Raw genomic sequence first — 18,402 nt, forward strand, 5'->3', positions numbered from 1 at the left:
TATTGTTTTATGTCACGTCAATATTGTTGATCTCCTGTTCTTCTAGCAATGAAGCCAGAATATTTATGTTTGGATCGTCATGTGTTCGTTCGTTCGTTCATTGACTTGTTCCTAATACAAAAATGCCGTAGACTTTGGCCTGTATCAGTATATCGCTAAAAAATGAGCATGGTGAAAAGTAAAACTTTCTTTGATATGTACAAAAAGTCAAAGTCCAATGCTACAATGAACAGTCTTTCTATCAAGGAAAACCGAAACCTCCTTGGAAGAATGCTGGTCATTGCACAAGTGCGTAATCTTGACATATCCACTCAGCCCTGTACCAACAACATTTGCCAATTTTGACGCCACGATGACGAAAACTAACAAAGCTGTTATGGCACATCTGATGGAAAGTAAATTTCCTGATGCAGTGGTTGATGTTGAACAGACATGCAACACAGCAGTCATCATTGATGCAATGGCAATGATTCAAGTGCAGAGCAAATTACCTGCCACTTTTGGTGAGCTTGCATCCAATATATTTGACCAGTTAATTTCCATTGGCCTAAAGTTCAAAGCAACCAGAGTGGACTTTGTGATTGACAGATACAGAGAAGTCTCAATCAAAAATGCTGAGAGAACGAGAAGATCAACCTCTGGCTCCTATGATGAAATGAGAATAAATAGGGCAGCTATGAAAGTACCAAGGCAGTTCAAGAAGTTCTTGGCATCTGGTAAGAACAAAGAAACACTGCTGTGCTTCCTGTTAGACTCTTGGAAAGAGTATCAAGCTCCTCGCCTAAGGGGTGTCACAATGTACGTGAATAGTGGTGAACATTGCTACAGACTACAAGCAGTTGATGGTTTAATGGTGACCAGTGAAGTGCAAGAACTAAGATGTGACCATGAAGAGGCTGACACTCGTCTCCTCCTCCACACAAAACATGCAGAAGCCCTGACACAGATGTGCTTATTTTGGCCATCAGCATTATTCATTGTCTGCAAGCCAACCTGTATCAACACATAACTGGTAGAAATGCCAGAATCTTGCATGTCAACAGAATAGCAGATGGGTTAGGAGAGAAAGCTGCACAGGCCCTTGTTGGTATCCATGTATTTTCAGGCTGCGACACCGTCAGTGCTTTCAGAGGAAAGGGTAAAAAGAAGCTGGTGAAAATAATGTTGAGTGAAGAATGCCACATTGCAACATTTCATCAGTTGGGTATGGAGTGGGAAATCACAGATCAATTGCTGCAGCGAATTGAAAGATTTGTTTGTCAAGTGTATGACCAAAATCAATGTAACAACATCAATGATGCAAGATACAGCTGCTTTCGACTCGGCATGAATGACAGTTCCCTCCCTCCAAACAAGGACAGCTTGGTACAACACACTAAACGGGCAAATTAGATGCTGCTGTTCACAGACGATGTCTACTGCAAACAGTCGATGCGCCAAACCCAAATGGTCATGGATGGCTGTGTTCTGATACCACTCTCACCATACAGTGGATGACTTTACCTCCAGCTCCAGATTCAGTGATGAAGTTCATCAAATGTAAATGCCAGAAATCATCGTTTGAGACTTCCAGATGTTCTTGCAAAAGTGCATCACTGCTGTGTACAGAGCTCTGTGAATGTGTATCTTGTGGAAACAAAGCTGAGGCAGAAGATGATAAAATAGCAGCTACTTCAAGTGATGAAAGTGATACTGAATAGACACTGTATGAAAATAAACATATATATCCTTTGTGCAGCTTATAGCAGTTTTGAATCTATACTGCTAGTAAAGTACCACCGCAATTTCTAGAAATACAATTACATACTTGACTGGTCAAATCAGCCATTCTGAATTTTACAACTCAATATTCTGTTTAGCACCTGTTGATGACATCTTCTCTTCCAAAAGTCTTGATAATTTCTTAATCTTCTTGACAAAAACACCTAAACTAAATCTCTATGAATGAACATGGGTTCATTTGTATATTTGCATGTATTCTTGCAACCATCAGCCAGAGATTTGCATTCGATATCACATGAAACATTTCAATTCAGAAGATTTGGGGCAAAAAACATGAATTTGAATATTTTTGCTCATATTCATCTAAATTTGGACATCTTTAGACATTCATAATGTCCTATCATGTTAAGTTTGTAGTTCTAAACTTTTCCATATTTTGGAACAGAATCATACACCCGTAACGTCATTTATGCATAATTTGGGGCAAAAAGTGGTAAAAAGGGAAGTTTTCTGTCAAATTCTTAATTATAAGAAATAAAATTTCCATACTTCTTTCTCTTAATTTCAGTCTTCTTTGATGTTTTATTGTACTATGTGAGTGAAACTGAAGTTGTCTCTCCCTGACAGTCATTACCATTATTTTGGGTAAAAAACTCAAAAATGGCATTTTTGGACAAAATTTACTATATTTACTCATAATTAGGAAGTGAAACATCAAATTTGTATATTTATATACAATTTCCTTTGGTTCACTGGAAACAGTAACCTGTCCTTCAATTTTATACTAATCTGTTATATTTTGGGTAGAATTACCCAAAAAATGAAACTTTTTGGTTTAATTTCATGCCTTGTTCGAATTACCTGATATTGATCTTCTCAAATATGTCTAGACACCTCATAATGAATCATTTTAACTTAAAATCAGTTTTTGCAGATGACCCCTGTCGACTTAATGCCATTTCTAAGCTCTTTTACAAGGCCTGGCCCACAGACTATATGTCTAGTATATGCTGTCGTGTGCTTTTAATCAGTAAGAATAGTTAATAGCTGGATTGTGTTCGAGACGCGTAAAAATCATACCTATCGGCATGTTCAGTTTTGAAAAGTTCAACGTGGGTAAACCAGGGTAACCCAAGAAGTCATGAAGGTTGAGTGGTTGTCGCCCTTTGTCACAGACACACATGACAAGTCTAACTTGGCGTACAGATAACGTCACTTTGATGGACTTGCTAGAGGAATACACATTCCAGTATTACTTGGAAAATAAAAAATGGCGCTGACCATACCAGTTTTGTTCACAGTGTCGAGAGGCCAGGTTTGTCGGCAAGTTGACAGCCATTTTTATTTTGAAACACAAGTAAGTAATACCAAATTATGCAAGAACCTTATACCTTGAATACTGCGCACTCGTATCAATTAAGCGTCAAGTGTGGAGGGCTTTTCGGGAGTCTATTCTCGCTTTGCTGAATTGTGGTGAGAAAAGTAGGCAAGTGTTTCGTGTTTACAGAAACTCTTTGTGTGAAGGTTGAAACCTAAACACCTCGGTGTTTGCCTGCAAGGTGTTCGGTTTCGACAGGGACCACCGAACAACTGTATTTCAAGCAAATGGACAACTTAAAACCTAGTTCTTGATGAATGTTATATAGTGTCCTTTGATACTACGGGGTTATTTTCTGGCTGTATCAGCCTAAGACTGCTGTTATTTTATCACTGAGCTAGGATTCATGGCTGACGTTTCACGGCTTAGCACTGGAGCAAATTCGAACGGTAAATGCCAAGTCACACAATATACCTGTCACCGGACTCGCCCAGACAGTAGTCTCATTTTACAAGATATGTGTATCGGTGATTCTATTGGCATGTTGGTACTAATTAATATCAGCTTTGATGATAAGCGCATGTCCTGATAAAGTTAACAAAATACACTATTATTTTACAAACCTTTTAAAACAGAGGTTTTTGTGTTGCTGATATGTAAGCTTATGGTAATCGGGTAATTTCGTTGAGCGATATTTTTAGTCTTACTTACCGATTGCTGTAACTCCTGAGTTTGGGCCTGTTGTCGCTTCAAGATACTTAAATTTGCAGTCGAGGACGGAGACAAGGAGTTTTCGTATACTTGAGGCGTCGTCGGCCGGTTGGGACTAACTCCAGGTGTCGTCGGACGAATGATAAAATCTCCATCGCCGACGACAACCGAATCGTCGTCGTCGTCGTCCAGGATCATTCCACCAGGGATCGGTATTTCTCTGACTCCGCGGACGCGGTGTGGAGTGAACCCTCGCGGTCTGGGCGACACTTCGACTCCAGAGTCGCCATTGATGCTACTTGGTGGAGTCGAGTTACCTGGCGACTGCATTCTAGGTTTTCAGTCGACTTGAGATCACTTACAGAAATTCTGACCTTCTTAAGAAAGCGCAGAGAAATAACTAGAAACTGTTACCGCTACGGGCGCGTAAGTTAACATGTATAGGGCTTCAGTGGGGTCACACATCCCATAGCCTCCATTATACCAACGCGTAGATGAACTGTTGTTGAAAAATGGACCTGAATTCCCTTACAGCCTACATACCAATCCGTAGTTTCAGTGTTGGAACATTAAAATCCACAACGTCGGTGAATAACAGGTTACGAAATTCCCATCACGACGTGGGCGATAGAGCATTCGGCTACACTTTATGTGATGTGTGAGTAAGTTTGTCCATACGAACTCCGCACCCCTCGACAATGCTAAGGTGTGCAATCACGTCCACTTTTGTACGTGTGTGTACGGCACAGAAGACTGTTCACCCAACGCGACACTCAGTGTGTATATATACCTGCCCAAGCGTGTCAAGATTAATCGCGACCGGCGTTATTCAATCCCTTCACAGGCGGTGTCAAGGATAGCAGCGATGTCGAAGTCATTAAAACGGCAGAGTCGATGCGCTTTACAAAAGTCAGCGACCTAAATTGTGAAATCCATTTCAAAAGTGGGTGATTCCTATTTCAACGGTACAATGAAATCAACACAAATATGGCACACAAATGATAAGCTATACCACTATACCCCTTAACGCAGTTGTAAAGACCATCCTACGATCAGAGATCACCAAACTTTTTTCCGAAATGGTTGAGTTTTTCTGTCAGTTTCCATTATTTTATGGATACGCTTGAAGGACATTACGTTGACAAAGAGATCAAATAAAAATTAATTCGAAGATAGTCAAGAACACCATTTAATTGGGATAGATATTTCTAACGCAAGGTTGGTGACCATAAAATTTGACAGCGCTGGGGAGTCATTGGTTAGTTAATACACAGCCAGCAGACGCTTAGACTGCATTGTGGGTAGAAAACAAACACTTTGGCACGACGTTTAAATAAACATAAGTTGCATTTACGGTATACATAATTATGTTTATGTACGCTTTAGTGTGCTACCTGCTCGAGTAACGGTACTGCAATTAACGAATGCCGTTATGGCAGAGTTAGGCTGGCCAGAGTCGAACTCGTAAAATGACCAATTCAATACTAAATTTTTTTGCCCCGAGGCGATTGGCTTGTAAAAACAACGTTTCTGTAAACTGGGTAACTCAAACAAAAGAGCGATAAAATAGCAACTCAAGTCGGGCGTGAAAGTTTGAATTTTGTACAAACAAATAAAGATCCGGAACCGATCAACAAGTGAAGTGGGGGGGGGGGGGGGCATGGCTGTATATATACGTGTGCCTGTTTGACCATGTGCCGAGGACATCCAAATGCTTTATGTGTGAGAGTAGTGTCGAACACGTCATGGCCGACTCGGACAACGCTATGTAATACTTTACTCGAAACTTTGAAATAAATCACTTGATTTTCGGGAAGCGATACTAGGGCAAGTGAAACTGCTGGACTGGTTTAAATCAGAGTGTGTATAGACGCAAAAAGTTAACAATTTACCGTAAGGATATATTTCCCTTGCGATTTCTTACAAAAACTACTTTTTGGGATTGCACATTGTGAATATATTACCTCACCTTTGCCAAAGGTTTACCACACAGTAAGTTATAAAAGTGAAATATTAGGGGCTTATTTAAAGTCAGCCCCGTTAAATCTAGTACCTGAGGAATTGTAGAAAAACAAAATTGTTGAACACGGGGGGGGGGGGGGGATGTTTTACAAAGGATTATCTGACATTTTGGTGGAATCGTTTATCACGTTGTCCTACAGGAACGAATAAAAGGTTATTTAATTGTTGTAATTAAACTGCTGATGGCCATGGTGTTCATATTACATCTGGATGGTTAACCTTGCGTGGCCTTGAATACCTGACAGTGATCCAATAGCTGCTAATTGTAAAAAAAAATGTGACGAGAGGTTCAGTAACTTGGTTGAACTTACATGACCTTCTTGTTGCTAGGGCAACGACAGAATCAAACAGGGAACGTTAATCTCAACAAATCGAAATCTTGGCCAGCAAAGCAGCCGTGATGTATCTTTTCAATTTGTCACGCGTTCTTTTCATCACATGCAAGCTTCTATCGACGACGCCCTCTAACGGCTCTCTGAGCTTGTCAACACGGCCAATCAAGTGGTCCAAAATTGATATATCCTGTGTACGCTTTACCAATGCGCACATCTGTTGACGTGAAAAATCCACACTGCCTTTCATAGCGCCGTGTTTAAAACACATTAGGTCGCCTACTTATTGGATTGGAGTATTTAATCGTGTTCTGTGACTGGAATCAAAGGGCAGCGGTGACTACAATGTACTCATTGGAAAGGCAAATACAACTAAGGTGCTCTAACTCACGTACGACCGATTATTATCATGTAAAGGCGTTTCGTAGTCAACAACTCCAAGCAAACATACAAACTTTAAACGTCGTTGGGAAAGGTTAAAACAGATGCCTTTCCATTGAAGTGATTTTTAGCCATACTTCTTGAGGTTACATCAATTATCTGGAGTTCTTTGACCACCTGTTGATTGCAAACACTACGAACACAGAACAACGCAAGATACAGATCGTTGGGCGCTCACAAACTATATCCCGTGGTACTTTTTTGAACGAGACAGGGCAAAAGATGAAAACTATCGATAACTAAAATGTCGGTCACAGAGACATGTTTGCATTACATTTTACCTCTTTCCATTTCATCTTTATTAAAGTCTGTAATAAGCTTTTATGTCTGTCGACTGTGCACGATGTGTGAGTACGTATAAACTAGGTCGATAACTTTCACGCTAGGCTCTTGGAGAGATGTTACATTTGCTGCCAGGAAGTGGAGGAAGACAAATATAAATGTATCTGATTGTGATGGTGTGATTTCATGATCTGGACAGAAGTTATATGAAGTTCTTGCTTGCTTCACTTGTGAATTTTCACATGATCAATACGAAATGAACCACAATTGATTGGGCCAATAAAAATAGCAGGTAACTTAATTTCAAAGCGATATCAAAAAGGTTGTAATCTTTCTGTAAATAGCAGACCATATTGTTGCAAGGAGCGTCCGCTGATTATCATTTGGTCATTTACTCAATGGAATCACAATGCATCCTATTTTGTTGTCATGGTTTCGGATGTAAACGCGTGTGGGATTTTATCATATATAACTGTGCCATCTCAATGCTCAATTAAATTTAGTGGCATGACGTCATGAAAAGTTATTCTTCGATAGATTACATATGATAATTAATGAAAACTCTGCGGGTAATGCTAGCTGTGGGTCCATAGCTGTGGTGGTTACAGGCGGGATTCCTGCTTTTTACGTGGTGGCGGGGTTAAAAGTCGTAAAAGTGAAAACCAGCCCGTAAAAAGTAGGAATCGCGTCTGTAACCACCACAGCTATGGACTCACAGCTAGGGTAATGCATGCTATCAACAAAGTCAAATAATATCAAAGCATTTGCTTTGCTCTTTTTTTCTGTATTTCAGGGCTCGAATGAAATGCCGTAGGGCCGAGCACGGAGCACGTCAACGTTGACATCCCATAAGCTTATAGGTATAGAGGGCGCTCTCCATTTACCCAGTCTGTTTCAAACTGATGTATCTACAGTATCTGTCTGTTCCTACTTTAAGTCACACACATACAAACGTACAATCACATGCAATTATTAAATAAATAAATAATAAATAAATATGTGTGTGCCTTTACAGATGATAAAGTAACACATGATATTGTCGTTACATTTTATGTGTATATAATATACAATATGTAATAATTTTTAAATATTTAAACATGACATGTCGGAATACAACATCAAGAAAACAAAAGGATTCAAAACCATCTACTGTATTTCGGTCGTAAGAATAGAATAAAAGAAGTGTTTTCTTAATTCTTGTGACTCATCAAATCATTACTGGCCTTGTGACACAATTTGTGACACATAAAGTGAGTAACAATGACACACTCAAAACAAAGATACCATTCAAATCTAAAATTATTTAAAATGTATAATTCCAGTTTTAATTACAGCATGGTACATATTGATGACATCAAAGTCTACAATGTAACATACTTGATGATTGCATCACAGCTTTGCCAATACCAGTGAACTTTGTGACCGTCATCCTCCCAGATTATTAAAGATATTATCCGTTTATCCAGTATTGTGTCCCAGATGTTTTATCCATCTACAAATTCACTGGTTTGTTGCAGTCGATTGCAATATGAAACAACCGATAGTTTGAAAACGATACAACATGAAAACAAGCTGACAATGCATGATGTGAAGTTTCATTGCTATAGCAACACTAGCAATAAATCCAAGTCGGTGATTTAGGAGAATGATTAACAACAGCTAGCATGTCACTTTTTCGCATATTTCAAAGATCAGTAGTCAATCTGATTACAATCAGATTTAGAGATGGGTCGGTCTTTACGCTATCGTATCACGGCCCTTTTTGTGCGGTCCTCATCCCCTCAGAGGGGAGGACCGCACAAAAAAGACCGTGTTACGTAAAAGACCGACCCATCTCTACATCGGATTTTAATCACATTGTACGAGTAGTTTACAACAGTGCAATCTCCGATGGTCTTTCACGTTCCATGTTGAGATTGAAAACTCGCTTTACGCCACTTAAGTCACGTCGTAATGTGGAGCGAAAAGAAAAACAACTTCACAGGATTATCGCTACTTATTCGTGGTTTGCGTTTGTCAAAGAGTGATGGATGTGCCAATAATGCTGTCAGCGGTATTGATACACCGTATTCATTATTCCGAGACTACCGACTATAGCGGATTTCTCACATGTAAATATGCTACTCTGCCGTATTTTAAACAATTTTAAAATCTAGATAGGAAATAGCAGCTGTTCGGAACAGCCTTCCGCTATGCTTTGGAAAAATGAGTCTCCTCCGAGTCCGCCAGTTGATTTTTCCCTTTCCGCAATTCTTCACCGGGAAATCGCCCTGGTTCCATCTCCAGATCGAGTCAAAAACTCCCCACTGCCCCTCTTTCTCCCGGTTCTCCACTACAAAATCTTCATTCTATCTCTTCGCCAAAGGCTTGTCCCAACTGCAACGCCATCGGCAAACCCTGCCTGTCCACTGGCTGGGCCTTTTTTCTGAAGTTTCAAGTTTCTATCAATCTCGCCAATCGCAAGTCCAGAATCGCTTACGAACAGCATTTTGATCGAACAGCTTTATTGGCTGCCATTATTCAAAACAAATCAGTGGCTCACTGCTTATGCCTAGTCTCATTGTGTACAACTTGAATACAAGCGCGCTCGCGGATCGCGTACCTGCAGTACAGAAGTGAACTGGTTCACAGAGGGTCACTTAAGGTCACTATTCTCAAAATCGGCCGCGCCCTGAATTTTACCATCAGGCTTGGTTGAATTCAATAAAATTTGACAAATGGAAAGTTTAGGCCTACTTCTGGCGGTGCAAAAAGGCTGAAATCGAAGATAATTCATCGCCTAACACGACTTTACCATGTACGACTATCATTTACAATTTTAACGTCATCAATATATTTTTTCTCCTAGTCGCAGGACCTGATGTTACTTTGGGCTTACGAAATACAGAGAGAGTAGAATTAAGAAAAATAATCAATAGGCTAAACCGCGAGCATTGCATTTTGCTTGTGAGTGATATTCATGCGTCCGATCCAATCAGGTGTTTTAGTCAAGTTCAAGAAGCAACTAGCTTGTCAAACCAAACCAAATCCAATTTTGATCAATCACCTATATCGTAGGATACACGTATGTTGCGTTCCATAGTATTTAAATGGATGCTACTGTCAATTTGCGAATATGAGCAAACAAAATTTAATAAAGAAACTAACTAAGAAATAGTATTCAACACGTCACACGAAATGTTTTCCTGATTTGGGGAAGAGAATGCTTAAAAATAAAATTGTAAACTTTTTGTTCTGCGTGTGCAACTTCGTCGGTGCAGGTAATTTAGTCAACCATGTCGGCATTGTCGAGAGAGACTAAACGTCGTGTAAGGCTTAAAATGGAACCCCGGAAGTATTACCGAATGAATGGGATCAATATTTGGGATTCGGCTTGGGACGTCGACAGAATTGTTATTTTCTGAAATACACTGTTCATTGTTTCAAAAGACCAGCCCAACATCGTCCGACGCCCGCTTTTAGTTAACCAATCTCTTAGCAGCATCAGAGGCAGGCCTCGGCTCTTGTTTGCAGATTTCAAACGCAATGACTGCTGGAAAACTGTATGACCACGCATCGCTTTGGCGGCAAAAGCTGCCATTATCAATACCACACCTCTGCGTTGATTGGACAGAGTCGACGCCCGGAATCTGAATACTGAAACTGCTCTATCGATGTTCGCCGGGGTCGAATCTCGATCTCACACGCAGTTGTGGAAAACGCTCAGAGCCGCGCTCAAAATGTGTCTTTTCAACTTTAAGTGGAGCAATTAAAATATTTCCAGTGTTTCTAAAATCTTGTGATGGAGTGGAACTTTTGATCTGCTGTACTTTACCAGGTCGAAGTTACATCTGAGATTCAGTTTGTCAACATTGCATGGACAAGAGGTGCATGTAACAAGAACCCAGCGGAAACAATATGTCGATACCTGCTCTCCGCGTTTGTCGTGAACTTGAAACGGGTGCCTTTCAGCTATTTGAAATGTTCAACTTAACAAGTATGAAGGCAGGGTATAGTGATATTAACCGTGGTTACTATTTTTTCGGGGGATTCCTTCGACTATGTTCAGTGACGTCACGTCGTTTCTTTCAAAGAGAGGCTGGGAAATACCTTGGTCAGTCTCGCCCAAGGACGAAAGATCAGGCCAAAAATCATATTTAGAAGTCAAGTTCAATAGACACACATTTACGTGTACTCTTTCATCTTAAATTTACGCATAATACGATAAAAAACATCACAATCTGAACAATATTTCCGTCCAATATATCGCATTTCCCATCTAGATCCGCTGGCCTCGTCCTAGCTGAAGACCACATTTCGCACACTACATCCACAAATACAACTCAGTCATACGACGCAATACGCGACTGTCGATCTACTTTCCAGCATATGCAAACCCGATCAGTTTTCCTAAGTACTTTTGTAAAACATTTCACATCTTGCAATTGGCTTTTATTGCAAGGCTAAATCCGAAACTTGAAGGTTCGGTGAATATTTTCGGTGAGATGTTCAAACACAGTTGACCGAATGTGGTGTCAACACGCGAGCTTTGACCATTGCTAGCCGCACACACCTTCCGCGTAATGGGCTCTCGCCGTAGGTTCTTCGACAGTACTCACTTTTCGAATGCAAACGGAAGGCAATCAAGCAGTGACTGGGAAGAAATAATAGCTGTTTTCTAATCGCAGGGTAAAGCATGAATGATGTCGCAATTATGGCGACACAGGATTTGACGATCGCTGTTTTAAAGTTGTTTCCACACGCTGTGACCTCGGCCTAGTCGATAGTCTTTTTTTTTTAATTTATCGTAATACATTATTCTTTTCAACTCTGATCTGGCATTGGAAGTGGACTTTCTACTCTTCATGTAGACAAAACAACGTTTGTGTGTAGGTTCATATGCGAACACTAGTACCATTGCGGAGAACACGAGGCCTGGGCGCAGTGGCTGCCAAGTGATCATGGCGATTGTTTATGTCTGGGCCTGTTGGAGATATAATTGTTGCCAGTGCACCAGCCACTTGGCCATGACACGGTTTATGAGTCACCAGACTAAACCTCCATGAAACCACAAGTATGCACGTAATCCTCTTCATGATAATTAGCAGTCACTGTGTTGAAAATACAACTAGCAGGGTAGCGAGGACGTGTTTTGCTGAGAACACTAGTGACGTTCTTGGCTGCAGCTCTCGGTGATTGTCTGCGAATTAACAGCGAAGTGCACGATTCGGAGTCGGCCTAGTTGACCATTGGCCGATATTATACTATAGCAACTTGACAAGACAACTGGAACGATATCTTATATTGCCCCTCAGAGTCTTTTGACTCAGTTTGTTTTGTTTACATATTGTTGCTGCGTTTTGCCCGAATAAAGGCGAAATGAGAGGAAGCTTCGACCCCGTATGCAGCACAAGTTTTGATGCACGGACGATCATCAAAACCCAACGGTGCAGCCAATGCGATCGTACGTAATTCGATGTTGTGTACCGATTCTCCATGGTTGTCCGTGCACGTGTCATTACTGTCAACAACGGTTATCTAGTCCCCCAAAACAAAGATAACTAAGGCAATAAAGACAGACATAGTAACCGAGTCCTCCGCTGAGGACTAGACCACTACTCAGATACTGCGACGTCGGACAGCTTAAGCTTCTGTGTTTTTAAACATGTAGGCCTATAGGTATATATATATAAGAAGATGAGCGAGAGATGTGATCCGTTGCAAATAACAATCAGACAATACAGCATGGTTATACATTGCACGGTGCGCGAGGACCTGTCGGTCCGGGTTGAAACCAATCATTGCGCTAAATCGTCAAAAAAACAAAGCGATAAAAATCAAAGCAGAAAAAACACGTATTAGGCTGTACTGGGTAGCCCACATCTTATTTGGACATGCATGTTAAAGAGAAAATCGAGAGTCAACACCAAACAAATGCACAGACACAGGTTATTCAAGTAGGCCTATAATAGTATAATGTCTGCTATCTATGCATCCCAGTACATATTCATCTCCAATTTAAATTTCCAAATAAAGCAGTATGAGGCTAACTTTAACAAAGGAATATTTCTCATCTGAGGTGACAAGGAAACCCCCTCATACTATATATTTTCAAAAAGCAGAGAATCTAAAGTTTAGTTTCTTCGACTCGGAAGGATGGAGGGGTGTATATTTGGGGTAAAAATACCCTAAATTTTGGTATTGATAAAAGTTCATTTGAAAGAAGAGTATATGTCACGACTATTTTATTTTGCACTATCTATCCCCATTCTAAAATGGCATGGGTTGAAAGACTGACACAAGTGATTAAAAACACAATTAGCAAAATTAAAATGCCTCTTATTCAAAATGTAAGAACTTTTATTGCAAAACAAAATAGCAGTTTTGTTACATAGCATTTTAAGAACACAATATGAAAATTTCAGAAAAGTTTGACTCGGCCAGAGTGGAGTCAAATTCTTGAAATAGGGAGAAAAGAGAAGCTGGGAAATCGGGTGATTTGCATAAATTTGCATAAATCAACATTTCTCAACTACGACTACTTGACAAATTAAAGTGTGACCCCAACCAGTCTTTTAATCTTTAGTCAACAAATTAATCATAATTGAATGGACATTTGCAAAAATCTGATCACAAACTCTCTTGAAATATTGGTTTTCCTCAGTTTTCATGTTTTTTTACAGTATTCATTCCTGAATCCATTACAATTTGTTCAGCCTTCTAAGGCCCCCCACAGTACTGTAACCATATATGTCAACGTTTGACTGTTCATCATCGGCCACTTTTGTAAAAACACTCAAGCAAATGAAATGTAAACTAAAGTATTAAAGGATGTCTATTGAAATACATGTAATATTGGATCCTACGCGGGAGCGGTGCGAACAGTGCATCTTAACGCTGGACCATTTTTTTTCACAAGTGACTGAATTTACGTGGAGGGTGGTAGCAAATAGCATAGCCTCGAGATCTGTAATAAATGGGTGCAATGTCATGTAGAATTATTCTGACGGATAACCTCTGAACTGTGATGTGGATATTATTTCCAGGTGCTACTTGCTGTGCACACGTTCAACGGTGTCCCGTTAATATCCTAAGCTAGTGATCTCAGCGTAAACTGTTTACCGCATAAAATAATAAACAACAACAATAGAGGTGTCACCGAACAAAATATAGACCAATATTATAAGCGCGCATTGTTGTTTTACAGTGACATGTCATCTAGGTCACCGCCACCGTGCCAAAAACGTCCCTTGTTTTTGATGTTGAGGCTCAAAAGACAGATTTAGAGGCTTTTCTGAGAGACTAAGGGAAGCGCAGTTTTGTCAATATTGTACCCGGCGTATATAGCATATCATTTTCACATGACACCGGGGTATTAACGTTGCGTGTCATAACATCGCCGCGATGAACGAAGAATACGTTTTCTGCATGCAGTTTTCAATCATTGTTGGGTATGCACAAGTCGTAAATTTGGTGAATACGTAGTACTACATTGGTCTTAGGACTAAACATCAATGGCGACTATGGAGTTGTTGCCTTGAAAACAAACGCGTCAAGATTGAGGTAGGGTTAAAATCACCCAAAATTAAATTTGGTATTTTCATTTCCAACCACTTTGTTCGGTCCTTGCATACTCCCTGACTTACATTTGTGGAGGGGCCGTGATTAAAGGAAGCCTTTAGAGGAGTGTTTCCCATAGAAGCAGGCTGTTTACGTGTACTCAGAGATTATTTGCAAACGGTCAGAGTTTTCTATCACCATGGACGCAGTACGCTTACGGTCCGGTCACACTATGTACAGGCGCCTTTGCAGGGTAACATTCCCGGGAATTGTATGTGCGACCGGATGAACGTATACCGCCGCCGCGTCTGTAATGTCTTATAGCGTCCTCACGAATCACGTTCTTTAATGATCTTTTCATTCTTCCAAACAAATATTTTTAAAATACAGTAACGCATAAATTGATTCTTATTAGGTTTACTGTTATCTTATTAATTTCTAGGTGAAAAATGTGTTCATTTTCGAGAGTGAAAAGGCCAGACTCTCGGAACGCCCAGCTAGTTTCCAGCAACTCGACTGGGGAGTGTCACCTTTGACCTCAAAACTAGCAGTAAACAAAAGAACCCCTCATACGCGACTGAAAATATCCTAGTTCCAGGGCCACTTCGCCGCCGATGAAGAAAGCAAGATGGCGCGTTATCGTTTTCCAGGTCGACCAGGCCATAAAATTGGCCGATCAGGAGCCCTATTCTCATCGGAAGAAGCACGAAACTTTCAAGATCCAACCAGTATATATGCAAGCAGTATTCTACGTGGTTTAAAGAGATTTCGTGAGCTAGTAGGCGATTCAGACGAGGTAAGTTGTGCCACAAATTCCACGTAATGCCACTGAATCGCGGCCATGTTGTTGCATTTCAATGGCTTTTAAACCTGCTGGACAATCCCCATCGACGGAAAATTTGAACAAATATTGTGAATTGTTCAGCTTTACAGAAATCTTGAAATCACGGTCGTTTAACTGACCCGATCGTGGTGGACTACGATTCACGATTAATCGACGTAAAACGTCGCGAAGTTTGAAGATATGAAATGAAGTAAATTAACCTTCCATAATATTCCCCGTCGGTCGCGTGGTTTTGAAGGGTGGGCCTGAAAAAGTCGCTGTCGTTTTTAATGATTACACGTCAGTGTACATTATAACACATCTATGCAGGGTTAAACCAGCCCTATCGGCGGCGCCGATCACTCTCTGAATTTTTAGCCGGGCGAGAGGTGAATTTCTTCAGGGCGGGAAGGCTGAAGCGTGTTACAGCAGCGAAACTGCGACTGGGGAAGAATGTACACCTAAAATACACATTGACGGAGGTAAAAATTGCTTTGGTTGCCCATTATTGAAGGAGGTGAACACGTACCAACACTGTCACAATACATCGTAATTGAATATGTCTGCTATGGGGCTGATTTTCACACCTATTCACCACGAACGTATAGTAGCAAATTATTTATTCAAAATAGTGAAAAAATACAACACCAGACTTTACGTCGTCCAGTATTATCAACATTCGGAATGACATTGCACTCTGAAATAATGCTGCGGAAACCTGCGCGGTAAGATTTTATTCTGCATATTTTGAAAAAAATAATCATCGAAATTGCGAATATGGTCATTGGTGTATTTCAAATTACTGAAAAGCGTATGCCATTTATTCGTCTTAGTTTGAGAGTGGAGGCGCCTTTCAAAATCAGAAAGAGAGCATTGTTTAGTACAGTACAGCAAAGGCGTAGCTGAGCTGAAAATTATACCGGAAGATGAAGTCATATATTAGACATTCTGTGCAAATAAACAAATTTATAACTGATCCCGAATCTCATAACCAGGGATATCATTCTGTATAAGGCTTTGCACAGCATGGATATCACATATTGCTATGTATATTCGATGTTCAGGTCTGTTGTATCAGGTTTTGAGTCAATGGGGTTCTGTGAAAGGCAGCAGTTGTAGGTCTTGAAACCGGCCATTCTCCCAACACTAAAATTTGAAGTTATAATTGTAATGACAAAAAAGGGTCATCTATAGATAAAAGATGACGGTATTGTGAAGTATGTTCTGTGTTTGGTATTTTTGCATGCATTTCATAGCATGTCAACAAAACAGGTATATGATAATATGTGTAGATACAGGGGGTTCATCAGTCATGCAGTCAGGTGACAAATGTGTCATGATTTTAGTCTTACGATATAAAGTCTCCTCAGTCACTGTCTACTAGAGGCTTGAAGATCTGCGTGTCCATAGTGTCCACCCGCATGAAGTGTTTAACTCAGTGAATTTTGAGAATAGATCCAGGCAGCTCCCATAACCTTTGACCCTTCCCAGTAGTAAGTCTCTTGTCTTTAGTAGACTACTACTATCGTATAATGTATTATAACCGCCACAATTCAACAGTGATTCACAAAGTTGTTGATATTAATTGATATATAGGATCTTGTATTCACAGTCGTTGAGGACAGATTTGACATTGACTATGCCAGTATTAGTCTCAATTTAACCATGTGGTCTGGTTCCCATGATTTGCATTTCTGGTTGTAAACCATTCAGTTTGTATGAAGTAATCTATGCAGACACCCCTTTATGTCCCGCATAATGGGATGGTCCCCTCTGTCCCTGATATCTTTTTAACATAAATTAACCCACATGCAGGTTGACCTCGATTTCAAAATATAGAGTTCAGAGTTTTCAGTAAAATCTCTTGACAACAATTGCCTGGTATGGATCTGGGATTAACTTGAAGACTGGTCTGTGTGGTGTGGAGTATTTATGTCATCATGTCGTTTTGCTCCATTGGTAGCCATTTTCTAGTGTCAGGTCAGAACTTATCTTAATCGTATCCTTCGGTTGTCTGATTGGTAGTCAAAACACAGTGTACGTGTAGTGACATGTGCTGTAGATCTGACAGACAGACACCCATGTCTTACGTTACAAATGTGACAGTGGCTTTGAAACACAGTCACTAACTGACATGCCAGTGGCTTTGTCTGCAGTGTGTGTAAGGATATCGGTAATATAAATTGGTGGCCTCTTGACGAGATCTGTTGCTGTGTCATATAATTGCATTGGTATGCTAACGAGGGCTGGATTTGTGTGTACAATTTTATACTAACATCAATGAAAGCAGTGTCATCGGGTCACAGACACCATTGTATGACTATCTCTACGACTAGATGTGCAGTGTTTCATAAACTCATTGAAAACCAATTCATTGATACCAGCTGGTAGTGTTTAGTGGGAGGGATTTATTGCGAAATACTGAATATTGTGTAACATACTATTGCCATTTCATCAGCATTCATTAGAATCAGCCCAATGCTGTAATTTTTTTAGTGAGTTATATTATATAGTTGATTGCAGTAATTCAGATATTCATAAACAGTAATGTTTAAGCGTGCTGTAAAAGTGGTATTATAAATTTGATTTTCTGATGACGTGACCTCATGAACTTCTCTCATATGCTGAAATCAGAGTCCATCACCTCAAGTGGTATTCTTAACACGTCGTTGAGGTGTTGAGCCAGTATTAATCTTTGCTAAAACATTTCAGAACCTGGATCCCACCTACTTGCTTGGTTAACCCTGTTGTATCAAATCTTAGTTAGTCCAACCACACTATTGAAAATATTTACGATGTAACCATTATTTTTTGGGTCAAAGGGTTAAGGATTGTGCAGTTTTGCAGAACACGCCTAAACAATTAAAGCCAATGGTTCCAACCTGCATTTAACACTGTACAGTAAGTGGCACATGCACAAATGGAAATTATTTGGGAGTTAGGTAGGTTTGGCGGGTTGCACTGGTTTGATAATATCAAGTACAGTATGTCGCTTTCAGAAGAGTAGAGCAACTGAGTGTAGACTTTTTTGCAGTCCCCCATACCTTCTTGGCCTAAAATACCGACATAGTCTGTTCAGCAAGTGCCATAGAATAGATACAAATTATATGTATTTTCCTCACACTTACAACCAAAACTGACATTGTTTCAGCTGCTCCGACTTCTCCCTGTTATAGAAATGAAGCAAAGGACACAACGGCACAAACGGATGT

At 40.2% G+C, this 18,402-nt stretch overlaps 2 protein-coding genes across 6 annotated transcripts in view; one reads left to right on the forward strand and one right to left on the reverse strand.

Moving 5' to 3' along the window:
- The window catches only part of LOC139126551 (dixin-like), an 82,971-nt gene extending 78,264 nt beyond the window's left edge, over nucleotides 1–4,707 (reverse strand). Inside the window, exon 1 of the mRNA XM_070692618.1 lies at nucleotides 3,752–4,707. Within this exon, the coding sequence (XP_070548719.1) occupies nucleotides 3,752–4,081 (330 nt within the window). The 5' untranslated portion in view covers nucleotides 4,082–4,707. The remainder of the gene's footprint in view (nucleotides 1–3,751) is intronic.
- A 10,253-nt stretch (nucleotides 4,708–14,960) lies between these two features.
- Nucleotides 14,961–18,402, forward strand: part of LOC139126461 (histone-lysine N-methyltransferase 2A-like) — a 46,045-nt gene continuing 42,603 nt past the window's right edge. For 2 of the 5 annotated variants that reach the window (XM_070692519.1, XM_070692518.1), the window contains exon 1: nucleotides 14,961–15,163. In XM_070692519.1, the coding sequence (XP_070548620.1) occupies nucleotides 14,996–15,163 (168 nt within the window). In that variant the 5' untranslated portion in view covers nucleotides 14,961–14,995. The remainder of the gene's footprint in view (nucleotides 15,164–18,402) is intronic. The other 3 variants (XM_070692522.1, XM_070692520.1, XM_070692521.1) reach the window with 3 other exon arrangements.

This window comes from Ptychodera flava (genome assembly GCF_041260155.1).
Source record: "Ptychodera flava strain L36383 chromosome 3 unlocalized genomic scaffold, AS_Pfla_20210202 Scaffold_27__1_contigs__length_13241970_pilon, whole genome shotgun sequence".
NCBI classification, from domain to species: Eukaryota; Metazoa; Hemichordata; class Enteropneusta; family Ptychoderidae; genus Ptychodera; species Ptychodera flava.